We start from the raw sequence: 19,186 nt of genomic DNA, 5'->3' as shown, positions 1-19,186 counted from the left end.
AAACCTCAAGCCAACAGTAACTGGTTTGCATTAAGCGTGATTTGCTTTCTTCTGACTGGTGCTTCTGTTTGCAGCCTGGCCTGACTATGAATATGCATGTTGGTCTGGGCTGCACTTGCCACAACTGCTCTGAAAGGAAGGGCAGTGGGATGCTGAGGCCTTGTGTTTGCGTTCCTCTGACTGCCTCGTTGCAGGAAGCAGACATAAAGGCTTCTCCTGGGTGCCCACGACCTTGACTGTGGAAAGGCTTCATCTAGGAGTAAGAGCACGCCTTCATTTTGGAGACTGTCCAAAGGGGGTGGGGACTGGCAGTAAAAGGACACTTTTATGCCCCTCCCTTACATGTAACTAAATGGAGACACAAAACTGTTTTTTCCCCCCATAGGTTTGTCCAGATGTGATGTAACTCACGAAAGGAAAAAGTCTGTGTTAGTAAGGGTGTATGCATCAGCACACACCGAGGCAATACAGGGAAGACAGGCACATGAACAAAGCAGTTCGGATTTGGGGCATGCGCTGCCCATCCTGGCCTAATCTTGGCACATAAAAGGTCGACACAGTCAGCAACATGACCAAGTACCTGCAGTAAACATGTTCATATTGATTTTTAATGGCTTCACTTAAGTCTGTTGATATTAAAAAAATAGGCTGTAGGTACAAGACACAAACCTTTGAAAGGCAGCAATTCTACTAGTAAAAACACAAATTATGTTCTCATTTCCAGGTATCCCAGAAGAACACATGAGTTTTGATACATCCTGTTCAGCTGGGCCGAGCTGCTGGTGTCCCAGGGAAGGGAATGAGACACAGAGACTAGGCTGAAACATTCAGGACGGAGACACAGGACTACAGAAAGCCAGGTACTGGGCAGATGGTCTCAGGTACCCCTATGGTATCCTCTCCTCTACAACAGCAAAACTGTGCACTCAAGTCACTAATTATGGAAATGACTGCAGACATTTTTCTTTGTTTAGATTGAATTATTTTTAAAACTATATTTAGGATTTTGTCTGGCTTTGCCTAAATAATAACACTAGTGACAGGATATTATTTGCCGGCCTTGGTCTGAATCTGGCTCTGATCTCAGCACTGTTTATTCAGGGTCTAAAGCCATTCTGCTAAAATTCGTTTAAGATTATTCTGTCTCCTTCTCCAGTCTACAGCTCCATTAGTGTCCTTACTGTCACTAACAGACTCTCTCCCATATGTTGTCTTTCATTAAAAAACAAGCAAATGACCTCTGTATTAATTCTGAAGGAGTGTTTCTATGTGGCACGAACACCTCCTCCGGCCATGTTCAAAGGGCAATTTCCAGGACATGCCAGCAGAGACCAGTCTTGTCACACTTTAATGTTCATCTGTAACCTGCCAAAAGGAAAAGTGGTGTAGGCTCTGAATCCAGATAAGTGTGAGGGAGAGAAGAGAGGAAAGACAGTTCCCTCGTTTTTATTTCCATGTCTCTCAAGCTGTGCAAAACTTCAGACAAGGAAAGGCGAGAACATGCACGCAAGAGACATTTAGGGCCGTGTTTTCTAACAATGGTATCATTTCAGTGGGGGAATTTCACAGAAGAGTAGCAATCATATCACTTACACCAATCCTGCTACAAGAAAGCAGGCAGAACCACAGACACCCTGAGCTTCAGTTCTTCTCATAAACATTCAGTACTTTCAGCCACAAACCCTTAAAATTAAGCAACAGCCCCTTTTCAGGTCATATCTGTGTACTGAAAAGGCAAGGGGGTGGAAGAAGAGAATGTGTAAGATTGCAGCCTGTGGTGGGTTGACCCTCACCGGCTGCCAGCTGCCCACCGAATCCCCTATCTCTCCCCCTCCTCAGAAGGACACTGCAGGGCAGTGGGAAATGAGATGAGAAAGTACTCATGGGTCAAGAGAAAGGCAGTTTAACAAAGAAAAATCAAAGGCTGCATGCAGAAGCAAAGGGAAACAAGAAGACCGATTCTCTACTGCCCATCAGCAGGTAATGTTTAGCCTCTTCCCAGGAAGCACGGCCTCAGTGCACGTAAAGGTTGCTCTAGAGACAAGTGCCTTAATAGCAAACATCCCCTCTCTGCCTCCTTTCTCTTAGCTTTTTATGGCTGAGCACAACATCACATGGCATGGAACATCCCTTTGGTCAGACTGGGTCAGCTGTTCTGTCTGTCCCCCCTTCCAGCCTCTTTCCTACCTGCTGGCCTTTGGAGCTGGGGGGGGGCAGTTTTGGAGAGGCAGCCCTGGTGCTGTGTGAGCACTGCTCAGTGGTAGCCAAAATGCTGGTGTGTTATCAACGCCTTTCTAGCTACAAATACAAAGCACAGCACTACGAGGGCTGCTGCAGGGAAAGATAACTCCATCTCAGCCAGACCCAACACACATCCATATGCAGATAGTGATGCTACACCATCCTATGTATGTATATTTCCTTTCTTTTCTTCCCTTTGTTTCCTTCCTCTTCCAGCCTGTGTCTACTCAAGCTTCTCGTTAGATGATATTGATTTGGGCCCAAGCTGTTCCACTAAAGAACAATATGTTTCCCAAACATTCATCTTCTGCTCCCAATGCAGTACCTGTATTGGATGGCTAACACAAGGTTGTCTGTCCTGTTAATTATGTTTGGAGTTAATTCTTGTCTCACAGGAAGCCTGAGAAACAGCAGCTGTGGTGGGAAACATCTTCCATTTAACATCTTCATTAATGATGCAGATGATGGGGCAGAGAACACTTAGGAATTTTGCAGAAAACACCAAACTGGGAGAAGCAGCTGGTACACCACAGGGGCATATGCTGCCATCCAGAGGAATCTCGACAGCCTGGAGAAAAGGGCCAACAATAACCTCATGAAGTTCAACAAGGGAAAGTGCAAAGTCCCATGCCTGGGGAGAAGCAACCCCACGCACCAGTGCCTGTTGGTGGTGATCCAGCTGAGAAGCAGCCTGTCAGAAAAGAACCTGGGGTGCTGGTGGGCAGCAGGTTGAACATGAGCCAGCAGCGTGCCCTTGCTGCAAAGGCAGCGAATGGTATCCTGGGATAAATCAGACAAAGTATTGCCAGCAGGTCGAGGAAGGTGATCCTTCCCCTTCATTCAGCACTGTTAAGGCCACACCTGGAGCACCTCATCCAGTTCTGGGCTCTTCATTACAAAAGAGACATGAACATACTGGAGAGCATTCACAAAAGGGCCACAAGGATGATGAAGGGACTGGGGCACCTCGCACAGGAGGAGAGGCTGAGAGAGCTGGGACTGTTTAGCTTAGAGAGAGAAGGCTCAGGGTGAGTATGAATAATGTATATAAATACCCGAAAAGAGGATGTAAAGAGGACAGAGCCAGGCTCTTCTCAGTGGTGCTAGTGACAGGCTCAGAGAAAAAGGGTACAAACTGGAACACCGGAGGTTCCTTCTGAGCACAAAGAAACACGTTTTTTTTACTGTGAGGGTGACTGAGCACGGGAATAGGTTGCCTAGGGAGGTTGTGGAGTCTCCATGTTGAGAGACAATCAAAAGCTGTCTACATGCAGTCCTGGTCCACTGGCTCTGGGTGGCCCTGCTCAAGAAGGGCATTTGGATAAGATGACCTTCTGAGGCTCCTTCCAACCTCAGCCATTCTGTAACTCTATGACTCTGCAAAACCCTCCCAGTCATGGGAGGATGACCACACCATACTGTATAGCACCATTATCTGCATAGAGATGTGGCTTTACAGATCCTCTCCTTCCATCATCTCATCCTTTGAGCAGCTAGTATAATCTCTAGAATGCTGTTACTGACAAACTGTTACTCATTACAAATATACAGCTGTTTACACAGATGTGCCTGTGATGTCACTGATGAGTATCTGACACAACTACCTTTGACGATGGCTCTTGTAGCAGCAGCTCCTCTGCCACCTTCTACAGCAGGAGACAAAGGACAATAAATATGGGGACAAGGAGTGTGACAAGTAGGAGAGTAGCTGTTTCATGAGAAACTTCTTACAATAGCTGGGGGTTTTGTGTATTGCCACTTCAAGCTGGCAAAAGCAGCACCGCATGGGAGAAAATTGTACCTCGGAGCTTGAGAAGGGAACTGTGACTTCAGACCTTCAAGATGGCAATGACCACTAGAGATCTCTGTGGTTTTCTGCTACCACCTGGAAACTGCACAGCTGTGACTGGTCAATAGCCACCTGATTAATCTGCTGAACTTTGACGGTTACCCATAAGTTTGTTTTCACAAGGCTTTAAAAATGCATTTGCCACTCAAAACTAAAAATGCTCAAGCACTGAGAAATAGAAAGGGATCTTTCCTCTGTTATGTTCCCAGAGCTGATAAAGCTGGCTTTCAGTGTTTATGCAAGAGGTCTGAGCTAGGACTGTAACATTATGATTTTCAGGAACTGCAAATTTATTAGTAGAGAATTAAAAAAAAAACCAAACAACCTAAAAATATCTAAATCACCCAAAAGTCACTCACAAAGTTACTACTATGGTGTTCATATTCCTTAATGATTCCAGCATAAACAGCTTTCCCTAAAACTTTCAGAGGCCACATGGATCAGCAGTAATAATTCCAGACAGCAAGAAAGTGAATGTGTTTGGCACCTGTGTAAAGATGCAAGGCTGAAGAGGATAAGGAACTCAGTGTGCCTGCATTTTGTGAGAGACTATGCTTCCCCAGCGCGTCCTGGCTATGTGTTGGTAGTCTGATACGAACAGCGAGTAGATCACGGACCTGGAGGTGTGCTGAGGAGCCTGTGAGTGCTCCCTGGGAGCAGGGAATGGTGTTACACTTGTTGCTGGAGTCAGAAGAATATTGGCTGCCAAGGTGTGCAAGGACTGGTGTGTGAGGCTGAGTCTTTCAGAAATGTCTTTGGAGGACCAGATTAAATCCAGCATGAAACTAGATTTAGCTTTTTCAGAGCCTTCACTGCATCCAGGGTGAGACTGCAACGAACATGCCTTTCCGTCATGCATCTGGATTTCCCTAGCCAAGAACAGTTTAGCCTCTTTCAGAGCAGAGCCTGGAAGCAAAGTAACATTTAGGTAGCATAGTCAATCAGGAGACTAGGACCCTGGCATGAAATTGAGTGATCCACCCTGGCAGTACAAAAGCCTTCTAGCAATTTTGGTGAAACAGGATTGCATCTTTTACAGGACATGCTCTGCTCTTGGCTGATTCCTGCTCTTTGCTCTCACCAGCTATTCTCACCACCTCACACTCCTTTTTTTTCCATAATCAAATAGTATGTTTCCCTTCAGCATATCCAGCTTTGCCACATCAGTGAGCAGCACAGTACATTTGCTACCTGTGATAGTTGTGTGCTTCATATGCTGCAACTTCCATAAGAGCACGAGACAAACATTTGGTTTGTGCTCAATAGCATGCAGACTGTCAAGGACAACCTAAAAACAGAAGCCCAAAATACACGTGTTTAGCCATACCTTCTTAAAGATACCTTTGGCTCTTCTGTGTGCTAGTTCCCTTTCCTTGAATGAGAGGTAAGTCCTAGGTTATGCAATAAAACCAGGAGCACAGACAGGCAATGGCAGGCAGGGGAGCCCCAGTAACACCCCACCCTCACTTTTCCCAGGCCGAGCAATTAGCTCACTCAAAGCTCATCTCTGCAAGCAATGAAGGTAGAGGCACAATAGGAGGCAACTTCTGCCTTCAGCTGGCCCTCACAATGGGAACACCAGATGATGGCAGCCTCTTGTGGTTTCCCTTCTCTGCCCATGAAGTTTTGCTGTGAAGAGATGCCTTGGTCCAGCTCAGAACTGTACGTGTTTCTAGGGCAAGGAAGAGAGGGAACCTGTAACAAAGCAGTGTGTGGGTAGGTAAATAAAAGTGCCGCAGAGCATGCTGCTGCTTGTCAAGTTGCCAAGGGGCTGTCCCTCCCGGACTGGAAGGAATGCCAGGTCCCCTGTGTATGTTTCCTCCCACCTGTAATGGTGCCATCCTCCTACATCCATAATCAGAGGCTGGGCTCTCTTCTCACACTGGTCGACCTCTGACTGGGCACCTCTGTCTTTGGGTGGATCATCAGTATGTAGCAGAACCTTGAATTCTCCTTCTGCTTTGTACCCTTTCCTTGGTGCTACAGTGGGGTCTGTGGGGAACTAGTGGCCCAGAACATGGCTGTGCTTCTGTAGCACCAATTTTAAGAGATATCTGCTGCCTTTCACTAACCACATCAGCCTCAATTCTTAATGCTGATATGTGGGTTTGTATTTCTGAAGGCTGAAGCTAGATGCTGCTGCACTGCTTTGTCTGCCCCCCTGCCCTCCAAAGTCCTGGCTCCATTCCCCGACTTCTTCCTTGTCTTTCTTCTGCTCTTCCTCTGCCCATCCCCAATCTGTCTCACATCTCTCACTTCAGCAAGGTGGGGATTTTATCTTAGTGCTCCACCCCCTTGCTGTACTGTGTCATCACTCATAGCACAGAAATACATGGCTGCATCCTTGTATGTCACGTTCTTGATTGTCATCACAGAGCGATCATTACTGTCTCTGCTTATCTCAAACTTGTCTTTACTGTAACCTTCCTCGTAAGAGCTCTGCATCCACGTAGAAGTGCTGGCTACTAACTTCAGACCATCCCTTGGAGCCTGCTGGTACCAGAACATATAGGCAAGTCTGCTATTATTCTGGTAGCACGTGATGTCCACAGTCTCTCCAGCTTTCTTAAGGGTCTCTTTGGGCCACTGTGTGATAAGGTTTCCCACCCCAGGACCTGCATGAGTGAGAGGAAAAAAGAAAAAAGGGAGGAGTACAGATGATGGCCAGAAAGGGTCCTTTACATCATGCCAGTCCTGCACGGCCTGGATGCTGCAGATGGATTTGTTGTCTCTCACCAGGTAGAAAAGCAAGGAAAACAGTCAGCACGGTCACAGAGCAATGCATTTCTGCTCATCACAAGGTGAGAGAGAAGAGGTTGTGAGACTGATGCCCCTCCCCTTGCTCTGATTTTTCTCTCAGGCTTGGGTGGGGAAGAGAGGAGGGACAGTCCACCTTTGATACCCTTTTTTGTGAGCCATTAGAAGCAAAGCTGAGCATTCACATGACTGTAAATTTTGCTGTAGCTTTTCTACAAGACAGGCAGTGTTCTGAGCTCCTGACAAAAATGTGAGATTGCTTGCAGACCAGTAAATTGCTGGCTGAATGTGGTACCATCTGTCATTCCATCATTGTGCATGCCTGAGTACGAGATCTGTTAGCCACGAACCTGGGAATATTGGCTTCATAAATGATTTTTTGGCTCATTTACACCTGTGGATATAACTTGAGCCATCCTTCCAGACTGGTTTATTCCAGTAAATGTAGACATATACCATTTCATTCTGGAGAGACCTTCTTAGTACCTGAAAGATGATACCTCACAACTCAGAACATATGTAGGCAGAAGCAAAGATGATTGACCAAGATAGCATAGGCACAAAAATCATGTTTAATCGCATCTAAATTTCTTTGGGTTTGGTGTCAGGGCAGTATCTTCCCTGCAGTTTAATCTTCCTGTGAGATCTACTTCAATTCCTATTGCTGCGATGGAGAGACGGGACACAGCTTGATGCAAGCAAATGTCAATTTATTGTATAGAAACATGGGTATATATACTTTCAGAAGTCGTGCGTTTTAAACAGATTGGTTCTTTAGAGCTAAGCATTGCATACTAGGCAATCCCCGATTGGTGGTTAACTACCATCAATTAACAGCAAGGTGTTACCTTTCCTTGGTGCCATCCGTCCCCCACTCCCTATGCTCTCTCAGCATGACTGATCATGTTAATAGTTGTGTCTATACAAGCTCGAGCACATTCCCCTCAGCTAACTGATTGCCACGCATGGTCTTAGTTTCCAGCCTGCTCCTGCATCCTATTACAAAAAGCAAGGCATCTCTGCCAGCCTTTTTTTCTGAAAGCAAAAACTGTGGTTAGACATTTAGTGTCACGAACAGTCTGCTTCTTCTAGTCCGCCAAATGCATCCTAGTTAGCCTTGTCATAACCTATACCACTCTCTATTCTTTTCTGAATATGTAAGATTCAAAAAACTTACATGATTGTAGCTGGTTTATTCCTTGCTAGTACTTTGAATGAAGTAAATATATTTAATTTCAATGTTCTTCTTCGGTGATCCTGATACTGCAGTCTCTTCTTTGTTATTCCCCCAGTGCCTCTGGCCCACAGTGCTCCAGGACCCCTCCCTAGCAGCAGAGCTCAGGCACTATGAAAGAAGACATAACTTTTCTTATTCCTCAAAAGAGAACATAACAAAAAAGAGCAGCAGCAAGGTAAACATAAATATGCAGCTAGTACTGCCCCTGCTCCTCCCCTCCCTTCCACTCCCCATCCTTCCTTTCTAACTCTTATCTTCTTCCGTGCTTTACACTGCTATGAGATCATGGGCATTTTCCCCACCTGCTTGCTATTGCTTTCCTTTCCCTAGCAGCTGGTATGTGTTACCTGCCAGATCCTGGTGAACCCAGCCCACCTGCTTCAGGTGTCCCTGAGGAAGCAAAGGGGATGCTGATAATCATCGGTCACAGCTGTTGACCTCATGACCTGATTGCTCTGTGTCTGTGATCTCTGACCACTGCTTGGCTTTCCACCATAGCTGTACTGACCACCACCAAAGCTGTCACAGTGTTGGTGAGATGCTAACTTCACCATTGGCAGGAGCAAAGTGGGACTCTGTTCTGCTGCTCTAGGAACCTCCTCCCTAGGGACCTGCTCCCTCTCCTCCCTTTCTCAGTAAGGGGCCAGGAGTAAGGAAAAGGAAGTGCCTGGCTTCCTAGACAGTTGCACCGTTCCCTAGCCCCTCGTCTGCTAGCCCAGTAGCTCTAGGGCACTGCTCCTAGCACACACACCTAAGCCAGAACAGACGGGAAGGTTCAGGAAGATCTCGTGTAAGGCTGCAGGGAACCCCGCTTGTGTACAGTGGTCGCCAGTCCCCAAAACAAATATCTGTAAGGCTCTTTAAAGAAGGCTTTTGTTTGTGCTATCATCCTAAAAGGAGCAATAGGGCAGGAGGGTAGTGGCCAAGGAGCCAGGCAGTCATCAACATACCACTAGGCTGCAATCGTTTCTTGAATCAATATAATTGTAGACCTTGGTGTAGACACTGGGATAAACTTTCAGAGCACACTCTGTTCTCCATGACACAATTCCCTGGAGTTTTCCAACGCAGGGAGTGGGGCCACCTGAGTCACCCTGGAGAGAAAAATTTAGAAGTATGAGATGATCTCACCTGGAAAGGTTTTAACCTGGAACAAAGAAACCAGGGAATGCAAAGTCAAGTACAGCAAGTCCTGATTTGGGAGTACGCAAAGATAGCACCCCATATTTGCTGACCTATCCTACCCTGCAATAATCCACTTCTACTGCACTTAGTGCCCAGCACATGTGGCTGGACCTGCCAGTTTGGTGAAGCCCACCCTTTATCAAAACCCTGTTGGAAGGATACTGCAGCAGAACAGAAAACGTGGAGATGAGGAGGCATAAGCACTCTGCCGAACTCTGACATACTGTGCTCCTGGAGGTACCCTGGGGTGTGTGACTCAGGGCTCTGTGCAGACGCGAATGCTTACTTGGCATGCGTCTTTCCCATCATCCAGGAATCCTACACAGATCACGGTGCTGGTGTAGAACCTTAGGGGAACTGGCTCCCAGGACAGCAGTGAAAACAAGGTTTTGTCTTGGGACTCATTGAGGCACACCGGCAGGACAGTTTGGGGAACTCATAGGCAGAGCATGGAAAGGCTGCAATGCAGGAGTGAAATGCATATAGGTCTCATGGATCTGGCAGCAGAGCAGAAGTGTGACCAGGTACATGCAACGCACATACAGCCACTGCTCAGTGTGTTTCCTCACTTTGAAAAAGGCACTCGGGACCCTCCCTGGCACAGGAACTGGGCAGAGCTGTGGGTTGAATGTTGGCCCTGTAGTCCGTGGTGGTTGCCAACTGGATCAACATCATGTTGTTATCAAGGCTCCTTGAATCATATCTAGGATGGTGAATGATTAATGTGGCATTCCTGACTAGTTCACTGTCTTCCTTCACACAGTGTTGCATTCGCCCAGCCTCACTTGTATACAGCTGCAAAATTACCAGCATAGAAGAGCAGCAGTTAACTGTGGGTAGAAAAACTTGGTGCCACACGGGGTCTGGCAGACATTTGGAATAGAGTAAGGGAGTGTTGCCCTAATCAAAGGTGCACATGTCACAGAGCTTTAGGAGCCTTATGATTTCATGAAACAACAGAGTCTGGTCACTACAGCTATGGTGGTAGGTCTTGCTAGTTGGGCATCCTGTTCAGTGGATCCCCATGGGGCAGCAGTGGCAACAGTGTGAGCATAGATGGGTCACTTCAGGCAGCTAGAGCAATGCTTAGGGAAGGAAGATTACATTTGCTGTTGCAGAGGAGCATGATCCTTGATCTGTGCTCTCTCTGCAGAGGTATGCCTTAAATTCAGGACAAGAAAAATCCATGGAGAAAGTCTGAAGGAATGAAAAAGAGCAAAATCATAATGGTAAGCCACATGGGCATGCAAATGTGTACAGAAAGGCATTTTAGGATGCACGGGAAAGGATGCCAAGAGTCCAGGAATATTGGAAAAATCATGTAATGCAGTGGGAAAGAGGGTACCGTGTTTCTCCTTTCATTTCAGGTACACCATGCATTGCCACCTTGGATTCTCTTCTTTTGCTAGGCACCATATTCTAAATCTGGTGGCTTTGCAAGATTCAACTAGAATCCAGATACACAACCCAATTAATACTTAGGATTTCTAGCACTGAGCAGCTGACCAGACCCACTGATTGTTGATGAGTGAACCACCACATAAGTGATACCCACCATTCAAGGACACTGGTAGGGACCTGAATGCTCTCGGCAGTTGTAGCCTCCCACAGTCTTATCAGCAACCTCAGGAAAAGAAAGTGAGAGGAGGAGCACTGAATTTCACAGCACCAGGCCTGGATCCATTCTTTTAAGGTGTAGCAGGAATTAGCAAGAGTCAAAAATGTTTGTAAAACATTTGTAAAACAAAAAACTTTGTAAGTCTTCACAGCAACTCCTGAAATATCCTCCCAAGTTCTTTCTGTGCTCCTCTGAAACGTGAGGCTTTGTCTTTACCACCCTGAGTCGGAAAGCAGAAGAGCAGAAGCTGCCAAAGAACTTCACAAATGAAATGTATGCAGCCTTCACACTGGCACCTTCACTTCCACGGCACCTTTGGAACAGGATGCAACAGCTGTATAATGATGGAAAGCACACGGTGCACATCTGTGTAAGTTGAGACATGGAAAATAGCAAATGCAGTTGAGAGTGTCAGCAGAAATTTAATTTCCTGGGGGGAAGCCAGGGGTGGGCAAGAGAGGAGGAAAGCCCTGGTAGTGAAGAAACCAGAAACAGTATGGAGGCTGTGCAGAGTTGGAGGCTGATGCTATAGCAGAACATAAAAAGAACATGTAAGGTATTTGTTGAAACTACTAGAACAGTGGTCTCCAAACATTTTTGATCGCATGTCCCTATCAATAAAATATTTTTGAGCACATGCCCCCAGTAGATGTATATTTAGTAATTGATAATTACTTACATACAGTACTGAAGTTCTAGTATTTTCACCCCACACACATCTTGCATACCCCCAGGGGTGCATGCACCCCACTTTGGAGACCACTGCACTGGAACATCATAAACCAGGAGCTTGTCTCTGATTCTGTAATCTGAAAAGATCAGAAGATGCAACCCCCTTGCCCAGACACTCGCCTAGCCTCAGGTAGCTGGGGGCTTGATGTTCCAAGGCCAGATGGGGTGTATTTCAACCAGCTTCTCCCAGGCAGGAGAGACTTGGGAAGAGAGAGTCAACAGTGCCTCCACCACCAAGCTCCATCAGATGCACTCAGAAACTCCTCTGCTTTACACCCCTGGGAAGCTTATCTCTGTGAGCTCACAGTCTTGCCAGGTTTCCCTTTCCCAGGATCTTGCATCAGCTTGGACAAATGTATTTACTTTATCTGAGTCCAGTGATGACACAGCTGACTGAAATACTTGAACTAGGAACATGGATTTCTAGAAATGCAAGCTGCCATTGCTTGCCCATTCATAATACCTAACACAGCTGCCTTCCATTCACCAACCCTCCTCCTTCCCATGTGCCTGGAGCTGCCAGTACTCTGCTGCAGCATCACTGCCTTAAATGACAGGCTCATTTGCAGCTGGAGGTGTACCCCCCAGAGTGTATTTTTTGAAAGTCCCTGAAAAATCCCTTGCCATGGGTCTGTGGAATGTTCAGCAGCATTGAGCAAAAGAGGGTATTTACATTTCAGGTAGGCACTGCTCATCTTAAAGAAAGGAAAGAGGGGTGGGAGAAGGTGTTCCATTTTCAACCTGAATGCAAAGGAGTCTCTTCATCCTTCACAGCTCTCACAACCCCTGAAGGGCTGTTCTGAAGCAGTCTGTCTGCTGGATGACCTCTGTGTTCTGCACCACAAACACCCTGTTTACCTTCCTTTGAGATCAGTTTGCTCCATGAGCTGCTTTGCTGGCACGCACCCTGGAGTTCTGGAATTCACGAGAGCCTCTGGAACAGGTCCCCAAGAGGCAGACAGGAGCATGGGAGGGACTTGGGTGAAGTGTGTTCACTCGACGTCTGCCATCAAGGACTTAGGAACACAAGAGCCACAGAAACTATGGCCCAGGACTTTTGCCATGAGCTCTTGCAGTAGCTTGGGAAGGGGTCAGTAGTGCCCCCTCACTGATTTAAGCAAGTAGCATAAAGAGTCTCAGACAGACCTTTTTCTTCAAGAAGATTACCAGCCAGACCTATATGATGCCTTTCCTGCTGTTACGAATAACTATAAAGACCAGAGTAGATTAAACAAGTAACAAGGGAAAACAAAACAATACCAAGATAAAGGCAGGTATGGTTGATCTTCCCAATTCAGATGCTGAATTACTGGATTTTGCTGAAATTTGGGTGGATACTAAATGAAATACTAAACCCTGTGAAAAGAAAGAAAAGAAAGCTGTCCTTCATAGCCTAAATGTTACCTAATAGGTTATTAGAGCTATATCTCAGGAAAAATATTGTTTTAAAATATCTGATGACAGCCTGTCTCTATGCCAATGGCATGTTTTGGACAAAGAAATTATAAATCCACAGGGAGATCAAATTACATTCTATTGTAGATTAAGAATTGTTCTTGCCTTGCTCTACTTAGTCATGATGGGATTAGACAGCTTTGGTAATTTTTGCCATGATTAGTGCTATTACAGACCTTTCCCTTTTCCTTGGGAAGTTTCCAATCGTTATTTGTTTCCCAGGATAAAACATGTTTGTAAGAAAACTGTGCACTGATACCAGTTTAAAGCCTGAGACAAGTCATTCAGCTCCTTGGAGGAGTCCCTGGCCATGGACTTGTCCTTTAACATGAAGGAAAAGTTCCCATCTGGACAGTGTCGCTGTGTGTACCAGTCCTCCAGGGCTCTCAAAAAAGCTGATCAAGAAATGGAGTAGAAACATTACTCCTGTTTAGTCTCTCATGCCATTTCAGCATCTCAAACCACATGACTTCTCTTTACAGTCACTTGAGGTTATCCTATGTCTTTCAGGAGCCAACATGATGAAGTTGGCAGCTGCTTGGAAAATGATTATTCATCAAATGCATTAAGTTTTAGCAAACTCAGCATCATGACAGCAATTATCGCTCTTTCAGAGAAGGATTTCAGAAGATCTCATTTCTGTTCACAGGATTTTTGTTCATATACAGTATAACCATAAACATGAATGTTATTCTGAAATTCTTCTGTGGCAAAAATGAGTCTCTATAGAACATTCCAAAACTGAAGAAAAAAAAAAAAAAAAAGAAAAAAGAAAGTGGTTTAGTACTTAGGCTGATATTATATAGATTAGATAAGAGAAACTATTTCAAAGAGATATGGTGTGTATTCCCATATTTGAACAATTTCAATTGGGGGGGCACAAAATAGGGTTTTTGTGCTCACTTATTGAAATTACTTATGAATAATTTTATTTGGGAATGCACTGTGTTCTATATGACAAAAACACATACATTAGCTAAAAAAAGAAATTTGCTAAAATAAACTTAATAACACTGAGAGGGTTTTTGGAGGTTTTTTGTTGCTGTTGTTTTTATTTTTTTTCCAAACAAATGTATAGTATCTTAGTCCATTACCTACAATATTCAGCTTCCAGTAAAAAATACGCATTTTTAAGAATGATACCATTATCACAAAGGAATGTCAAAGGGGTTTGAGGGTTGCTTTCAACAGGTGCTGTGTGTAAGAATGAGGCAGACAAACAACTATACATCTTCCAAAGGCCAAACATATTTTTAAATGGAAGGCTGCCCTCTAAAATAATTTAAAATAGCTATCTTAGGAAAGGTTTATGATTAACTGATATGTTATTTGTACTTTCTACCAGCACCTGTTAATGCCCACATCTGGATCTTCAAATTTTTCACTGTGTACTTTTTGTCTGGAGAAAACCTTGGATTAGAGATAAGGCCATTTCAAAAGATGTATTTCTAGCAGCTCACACTTCCAGTCCACCAGTCTGGGCTTGAGGCTGTGTCAAGATGATGAAATACATACTGTTTGTCACCTTTGTTGGTGTGGCTAGTAAGTATATTTTTTACTTCTGTTTTTGCATATTTTTTGCTTCTGTTTTTGTAATGTATAAGAAAGCTCATTTTCTGAGCAAATCTGCAAGCTGGTTTATTGTGGGAAAGTGAAGTCCAGTTTCAACTTGAAAAAATTTTAAGGCAAAGCTCTGCAGTTTCTTGTGATTGCTATTTGTTCACAATTGCTTGTGCCACAAGATGGGGAATGAACACCTTTGTAGGAGTTCCTGGCCCAGGAATTCTGAAATGTGTCTGTAGCTTCAAAAAAGACTGTCTCTGTCTTGAGGACTATGAAGTACAAAGATAACACCTCTGGCTCAGGAAGTCCTAAAGCTGCTGTAAAGTTTTGGACTACGGGTGAGTCCTCCAAGGAAACACTGCTCAGACTTTTTTTGTACTTGCACTCAGCCCACTGTTGACTGCTACTGCAGACAGGACCCTGGGACAGACACACCTTTGATCCAATCCAGAAAGAACATTTTTATGTTCTTATGCTCACTCTGGGACTAGCAACAGATACATGAGATGCCCATCTAAGTCACATCACCTTATTTTAGGGAGCAGCAAATGAATGTCCATTAGACTTGCCCACCATTGCTACTGTGAGTTTCCACAGAGGTAGAGCCTACAAGTGAGATGCTTCTGTCAGTCACAAGGTCATAATATTCCTTATGCCAGATGTCCTTATGACACTTATCTCCCAGCTGCCATCCCCATCAATGCTGCTGATGATGACAAGATCGTTGGAGGCTACACCTGTGCGGCGAACTCTGTCCCCTATCAGGTGTCCCTGAACTCTGGGTATCACTTCTGTGGAGGTTCCCTCATCAACAGCCAGTGGGTCCTGTCAGCTGCTCACTGCTACAAGTCGTGAGTCAAAAAAAAAAACACCATTCTTCTGTACCCTCTTTCTTTCTTCCAGTTCACTTCTAGCAGGAATTCTGAGATGTGAGATCTAAATATGTAAGTGACTCCATTCTGGAGGCAACCAAGGAATGGGTGGCTCATTTAGGAAGCTGGACTGAGGCATCGTAAGCAGTATTTCACTTCTGCAAAAGTTTCTGAGAATGCAGAACACTTTCTGAAATGACAGTGTGATAAACCAACAATGACTTACAGGCTATGATTTCTTAGAAATTGGATTCATCTTGCTAAAACTTAGTCAGTGTAGAACAGGAAGAGGAATGAGGTCAGGGGCATAGCAGTTTGCCTTTTTCTGGAGTGTTTGTACAAAGCGCTGATACATATTCAGCCTGTCCCAGCTCAACAAAATAAACCTGCAGAAATTCACCACCTGTACTGGGGGTGGGTAAGATCTCAGTGTGGATCCTCGGAATTTGCTGCAGGACAAGAAAGATAATCTGCATGAAAACAGCTATTATGACAGCAACATTAAAGTGAGAGTGTATGGTGACAAGTTTCCTTATGACCTGCTGGCAGCAGTAAGGTACATGCCATTCCCCCTCTTTTCCAGTCGCATCCAAGTGCAGCTTGGGAAACACAACCTGGCACTCTCAGAGTCGACCGAGCAGTTGATTAACTCAGCTAAAGTCATCCGCCACCCTGGCTACAGCTCAGCAACACTGGACAATGACATTATGCTCATCAAGCTTGCCAGGCCAGCCCAGCTCAACAGAGCTGTCCAAACCATTCCTCTGCCTACCAGCTGTGTGGCACCAGGCACCACATGCCTCATCTCCGGATGGGGCAACACTCTCAGCAGTACCGGTGAGTACTCCATGGGAACGTGTGGTGTCTGGGGGCATGTGAGACACTCCAAGACCTCACAGCTGGCACTGAACAGTACAATGTAAAGCACAAAGAAGTGCTGTGGGACGGGCCCCTTTGGAGTGATCAGTCAGTGTAAGACAATAACCATTTCACTGCTTTAAAGGCAAATCTTTATAAGGTTTCTCCTCTTGTTCTGCATTACAAACATGGATATGATCACTCAAGTCACCCATATGCCATTCACCAGCATGTTTGTGCTGCCATAAGTTGTGTCCTGCGCTATCAGCTCTGCAGTGCCGACCACCAGCTAGTTAACTAACGTCAATAGAGTTCTCAGTTCTCCAAGAGCAAGATCCAAATCTGTGATTGTGGATCTAAAGTTACTACAAGAGGGCTCCATTCCCTTACACCAATGGTCAGAGGTGTGGATGGTGACTGGTGTCTAATTCACTGACGACAACTAAATCTGCATCAGAGGAGAGGACGGTTTTCCTGAGGCACAGGTTTCCTCCAGCATACGTGCTACAAGAGTAGCTCCCAGCTCCACATCTGCCAATTGATGGTGTTCTAGGTATCAGAAAAACTAATATGGCTGCAGTGTAGAATGGTGGACCCATGGGCAGGATCTGTTCCACCAAAACAAAAGGAATCTATGCTGTAACTACTGTTCAGAGTAAAAATGACAACAGCTAAAACAGGACATTCAGCGATTACTTTTCTGCTAAGAAAGATCTTCTCGGGGCTCTGAAATGAACTCAGAGACTTTATCAACCATCTCTCCCTCTATTTTCTTGTAGATCCCTATCCAGACACCTTGCAGTGCCTGAAGGCTCCTGTACTCCCCTCAAGCGAGTGCAGTGAAGCTTACCCTGGCCAAATTACCAAGAACATGATATGTGTAGGATTCATGGAGGGAGGAAAAGACTCCTGCCAGGTACACCTGCCTCTCCTTTCCCGTATGCTTCTCTCCTGTCTTTTGCCAGTAGAGCAGGCCTTCATATCAGAGAATCTGCTATACTCATTGCACTGGCATGTCTGAATGTTGTTTTTTGAACAACAGCAGAGACTTAGGGCAAAAGTTGCTTACTGAGTGAGGCTAGCATTTTTTACCAGTCAGTCAGTCATTGTCCCTTTTTGAGACAGTAAATATCTCTGCCCTAAATCTCCAGAAGCAGACTATGCCACCTCCTGAACCTTAAGCTATTGACAATGGAGGAGGGCTGCACCAGGGAGTCAACAATAACCACGGTCTCTTTAGAGCTTAGGACACAAATGTTAGTTTTGGACTCACTGAAAATAGCCAGTACACCAAGATCCAGGCAGCATGGAAAATGAACACACCTGACAATTGCTCTGCATTTTACATGTGCCTAGGTCCATGAAATATTTGACAGAATAATGTCTAAGACACACATATCCTAAGCATCTGCCAAGGACTGCATCTGTCAAGAACAGGCAGCTTACTCATCTTTAGTTGAGGTGCCCTCAGAACTAAAGGCACAGCAGCATCAGATGTAGAGTGGTAATCAGCAATGACCTTTGTAGACCTTCTGTGTAGAAAAGCCCAATGGATTTGCCCTGAATGAGTGATTTCTGGGATCTCTGGCTCATCACTTATGCTGGTACCATTTGCTGAATATTTGTATCCTTCATGTGCACAGGGGGATTCCGGCGGCCCAGTAGTCTGCAATGGGCAGCTCCAGGGCATTGTTTCCTGGGGCATTGGATGTGCGCAGAAAGGCTATCCTGGGGTTTACACTAAGGTTTGCAATTACGTCTCCTGGATCACAGCAACTATATCTGCCAACTGATAATACTTTTGTTCTATGTGACCTGCTTTTTTTCCTCACCATTTTCTTCTGTTTTGGGACTGGACATGTGAAAATTATCAAAAAATAAAGACTTTCAGTTACCACTTCTTTGCACAACTGTGTGCCTTCCATAGGCTATGATATGGAGGACAGAGGCAGGGAATATCACTCTGGGGAAAATTAGTATTTGCAGTGCCTCCCAACTAGCAGGGTCTTGGAATATTTTGCAGACTTATCCAGAGCCTTTCATTCAGTTACATGCAGCCATTTGTGGAGCAGAACATCTTTTCTGTTTATCAGCATGTACTCAGGGGCTACAAAACTGCGTAAATCAGTTGAGAGAGTGTGCTGAATCACACAAGCAGCATATTCCTACTGTAGAAAACAGCAGCCAGTTACACACACTCCCCATCACCCCTGCTCCCAACAATATGACTGAACATCCCTAGTGGAACCACCTTAAAAGCTCTAATTGGGGAATGAAGAAACCTCTTGCTAGGGCTTGTTCTCTTCATGGACCTGTGCCACTGGGGCTGCTATCTATGCCTTTTTCTCAGCTAACTGGTCATATTAGACTTGCTTACTTTCCCTGGAAGAGTCAAAAGGACAGAGATATTCCTGGCTTCTGGTTTTAACTCCTCCTAGCCCCAGCTGGCACTGGAATTGAAAGTCCATGAAAAAGCTGCCAAAGTTGACAACAGGCTGTGTAGCTGTCTTCTAAAAAAACCCCAAAACCAACCAAACAAAAAAAAATTTGAGTAAAATAGAAAGATAGAAAAAGCAGAGAATAGGTGAAGTGGGGAGAAATTGAAAAGAAATCTGCCACTGGAGGAAAGGGAGGGCGAGGGGAAGAGCAGGGCATGAAGGAACAAGTGTCTTTGCCTACAGAGAGGTTTGAGCATGGTGCTTTCAGATGCTTTGTCGTGAGATACCTCCTAGGAGAGTAATAGGTGCCCGAGTCATTGAGATAGGCACAATATACAAACAGGATCAGACTATAGCATTGTGTCCCATTGCTCTGGAAGC

The 19,186-nt window shown here is 45.1% G+C and overlaps 1 protein-coding gene across 3 annotated transcripts; it reads left to right on the top strand.

Annotated features, from left to right (window-relative positions):
• The first annotated feature begins 622 nt into the window (after positions 1–622).
• LOC102054848 (serine protease 3) lies at positions 623–18,264 on the top strand. Of its 3 annotated transcripts, XM_055710910.1 has the most exons (6): positions 11,065–11,257; positions 14,420–14,616; positions 15,323–15,488; positions 16,093–16,346; positions 17,147–17,283; positions 18,011–18,264. In XM_055710910.1, the coding sequence occupies exons 2-6, from the start codon at positions 14,574–14,576 to the stop codon at positions 18,158–18,160; spliced, it is 750 nt and encodes a 249-aa protein (XP_055566885.1). In that variant the 5' UTR covers positions 11,065–11,257; positions 14,420–14,573; the 3' UTR covers positions 18,161–18,264. The 3 variants fall into 3 exon arrangements, with proteins under 3 accessions (XP_055566886.1, XP_055566885.1, XP_055566884.1); XM_055710909.1 differs by lacking the exon at positions 11,065–11,257 and having other exon boundaries at positions 14,229–14,616; XM_055710911.1 differs by lacking the exons at positions 11,065–11,257; positions 14,420–14,616; positions 15,323–15,488 and adding an exon at positions 623–1,980.
• Positions 18,265–19,186: the final 922 nt, after the last annotated feature.

This window comes from Falco cherrug, chromosome 5 (genome assembly GCF_023634085.1).
Source record: "Falco cherrug isolate bFalChe1 chromosome 5, bFalChe1.pri, whole genome shotgun sequence".
Taxonomy (NCBI): domain Eukaryota; kingdom Metazoa; phylum Chordata; class Aves; order Falconiformes; family Falconidae; genus Falco; species Falco cherrug.
This window is presented reverse-complemented; position numbering and strand designations above follow the sequence as displayed.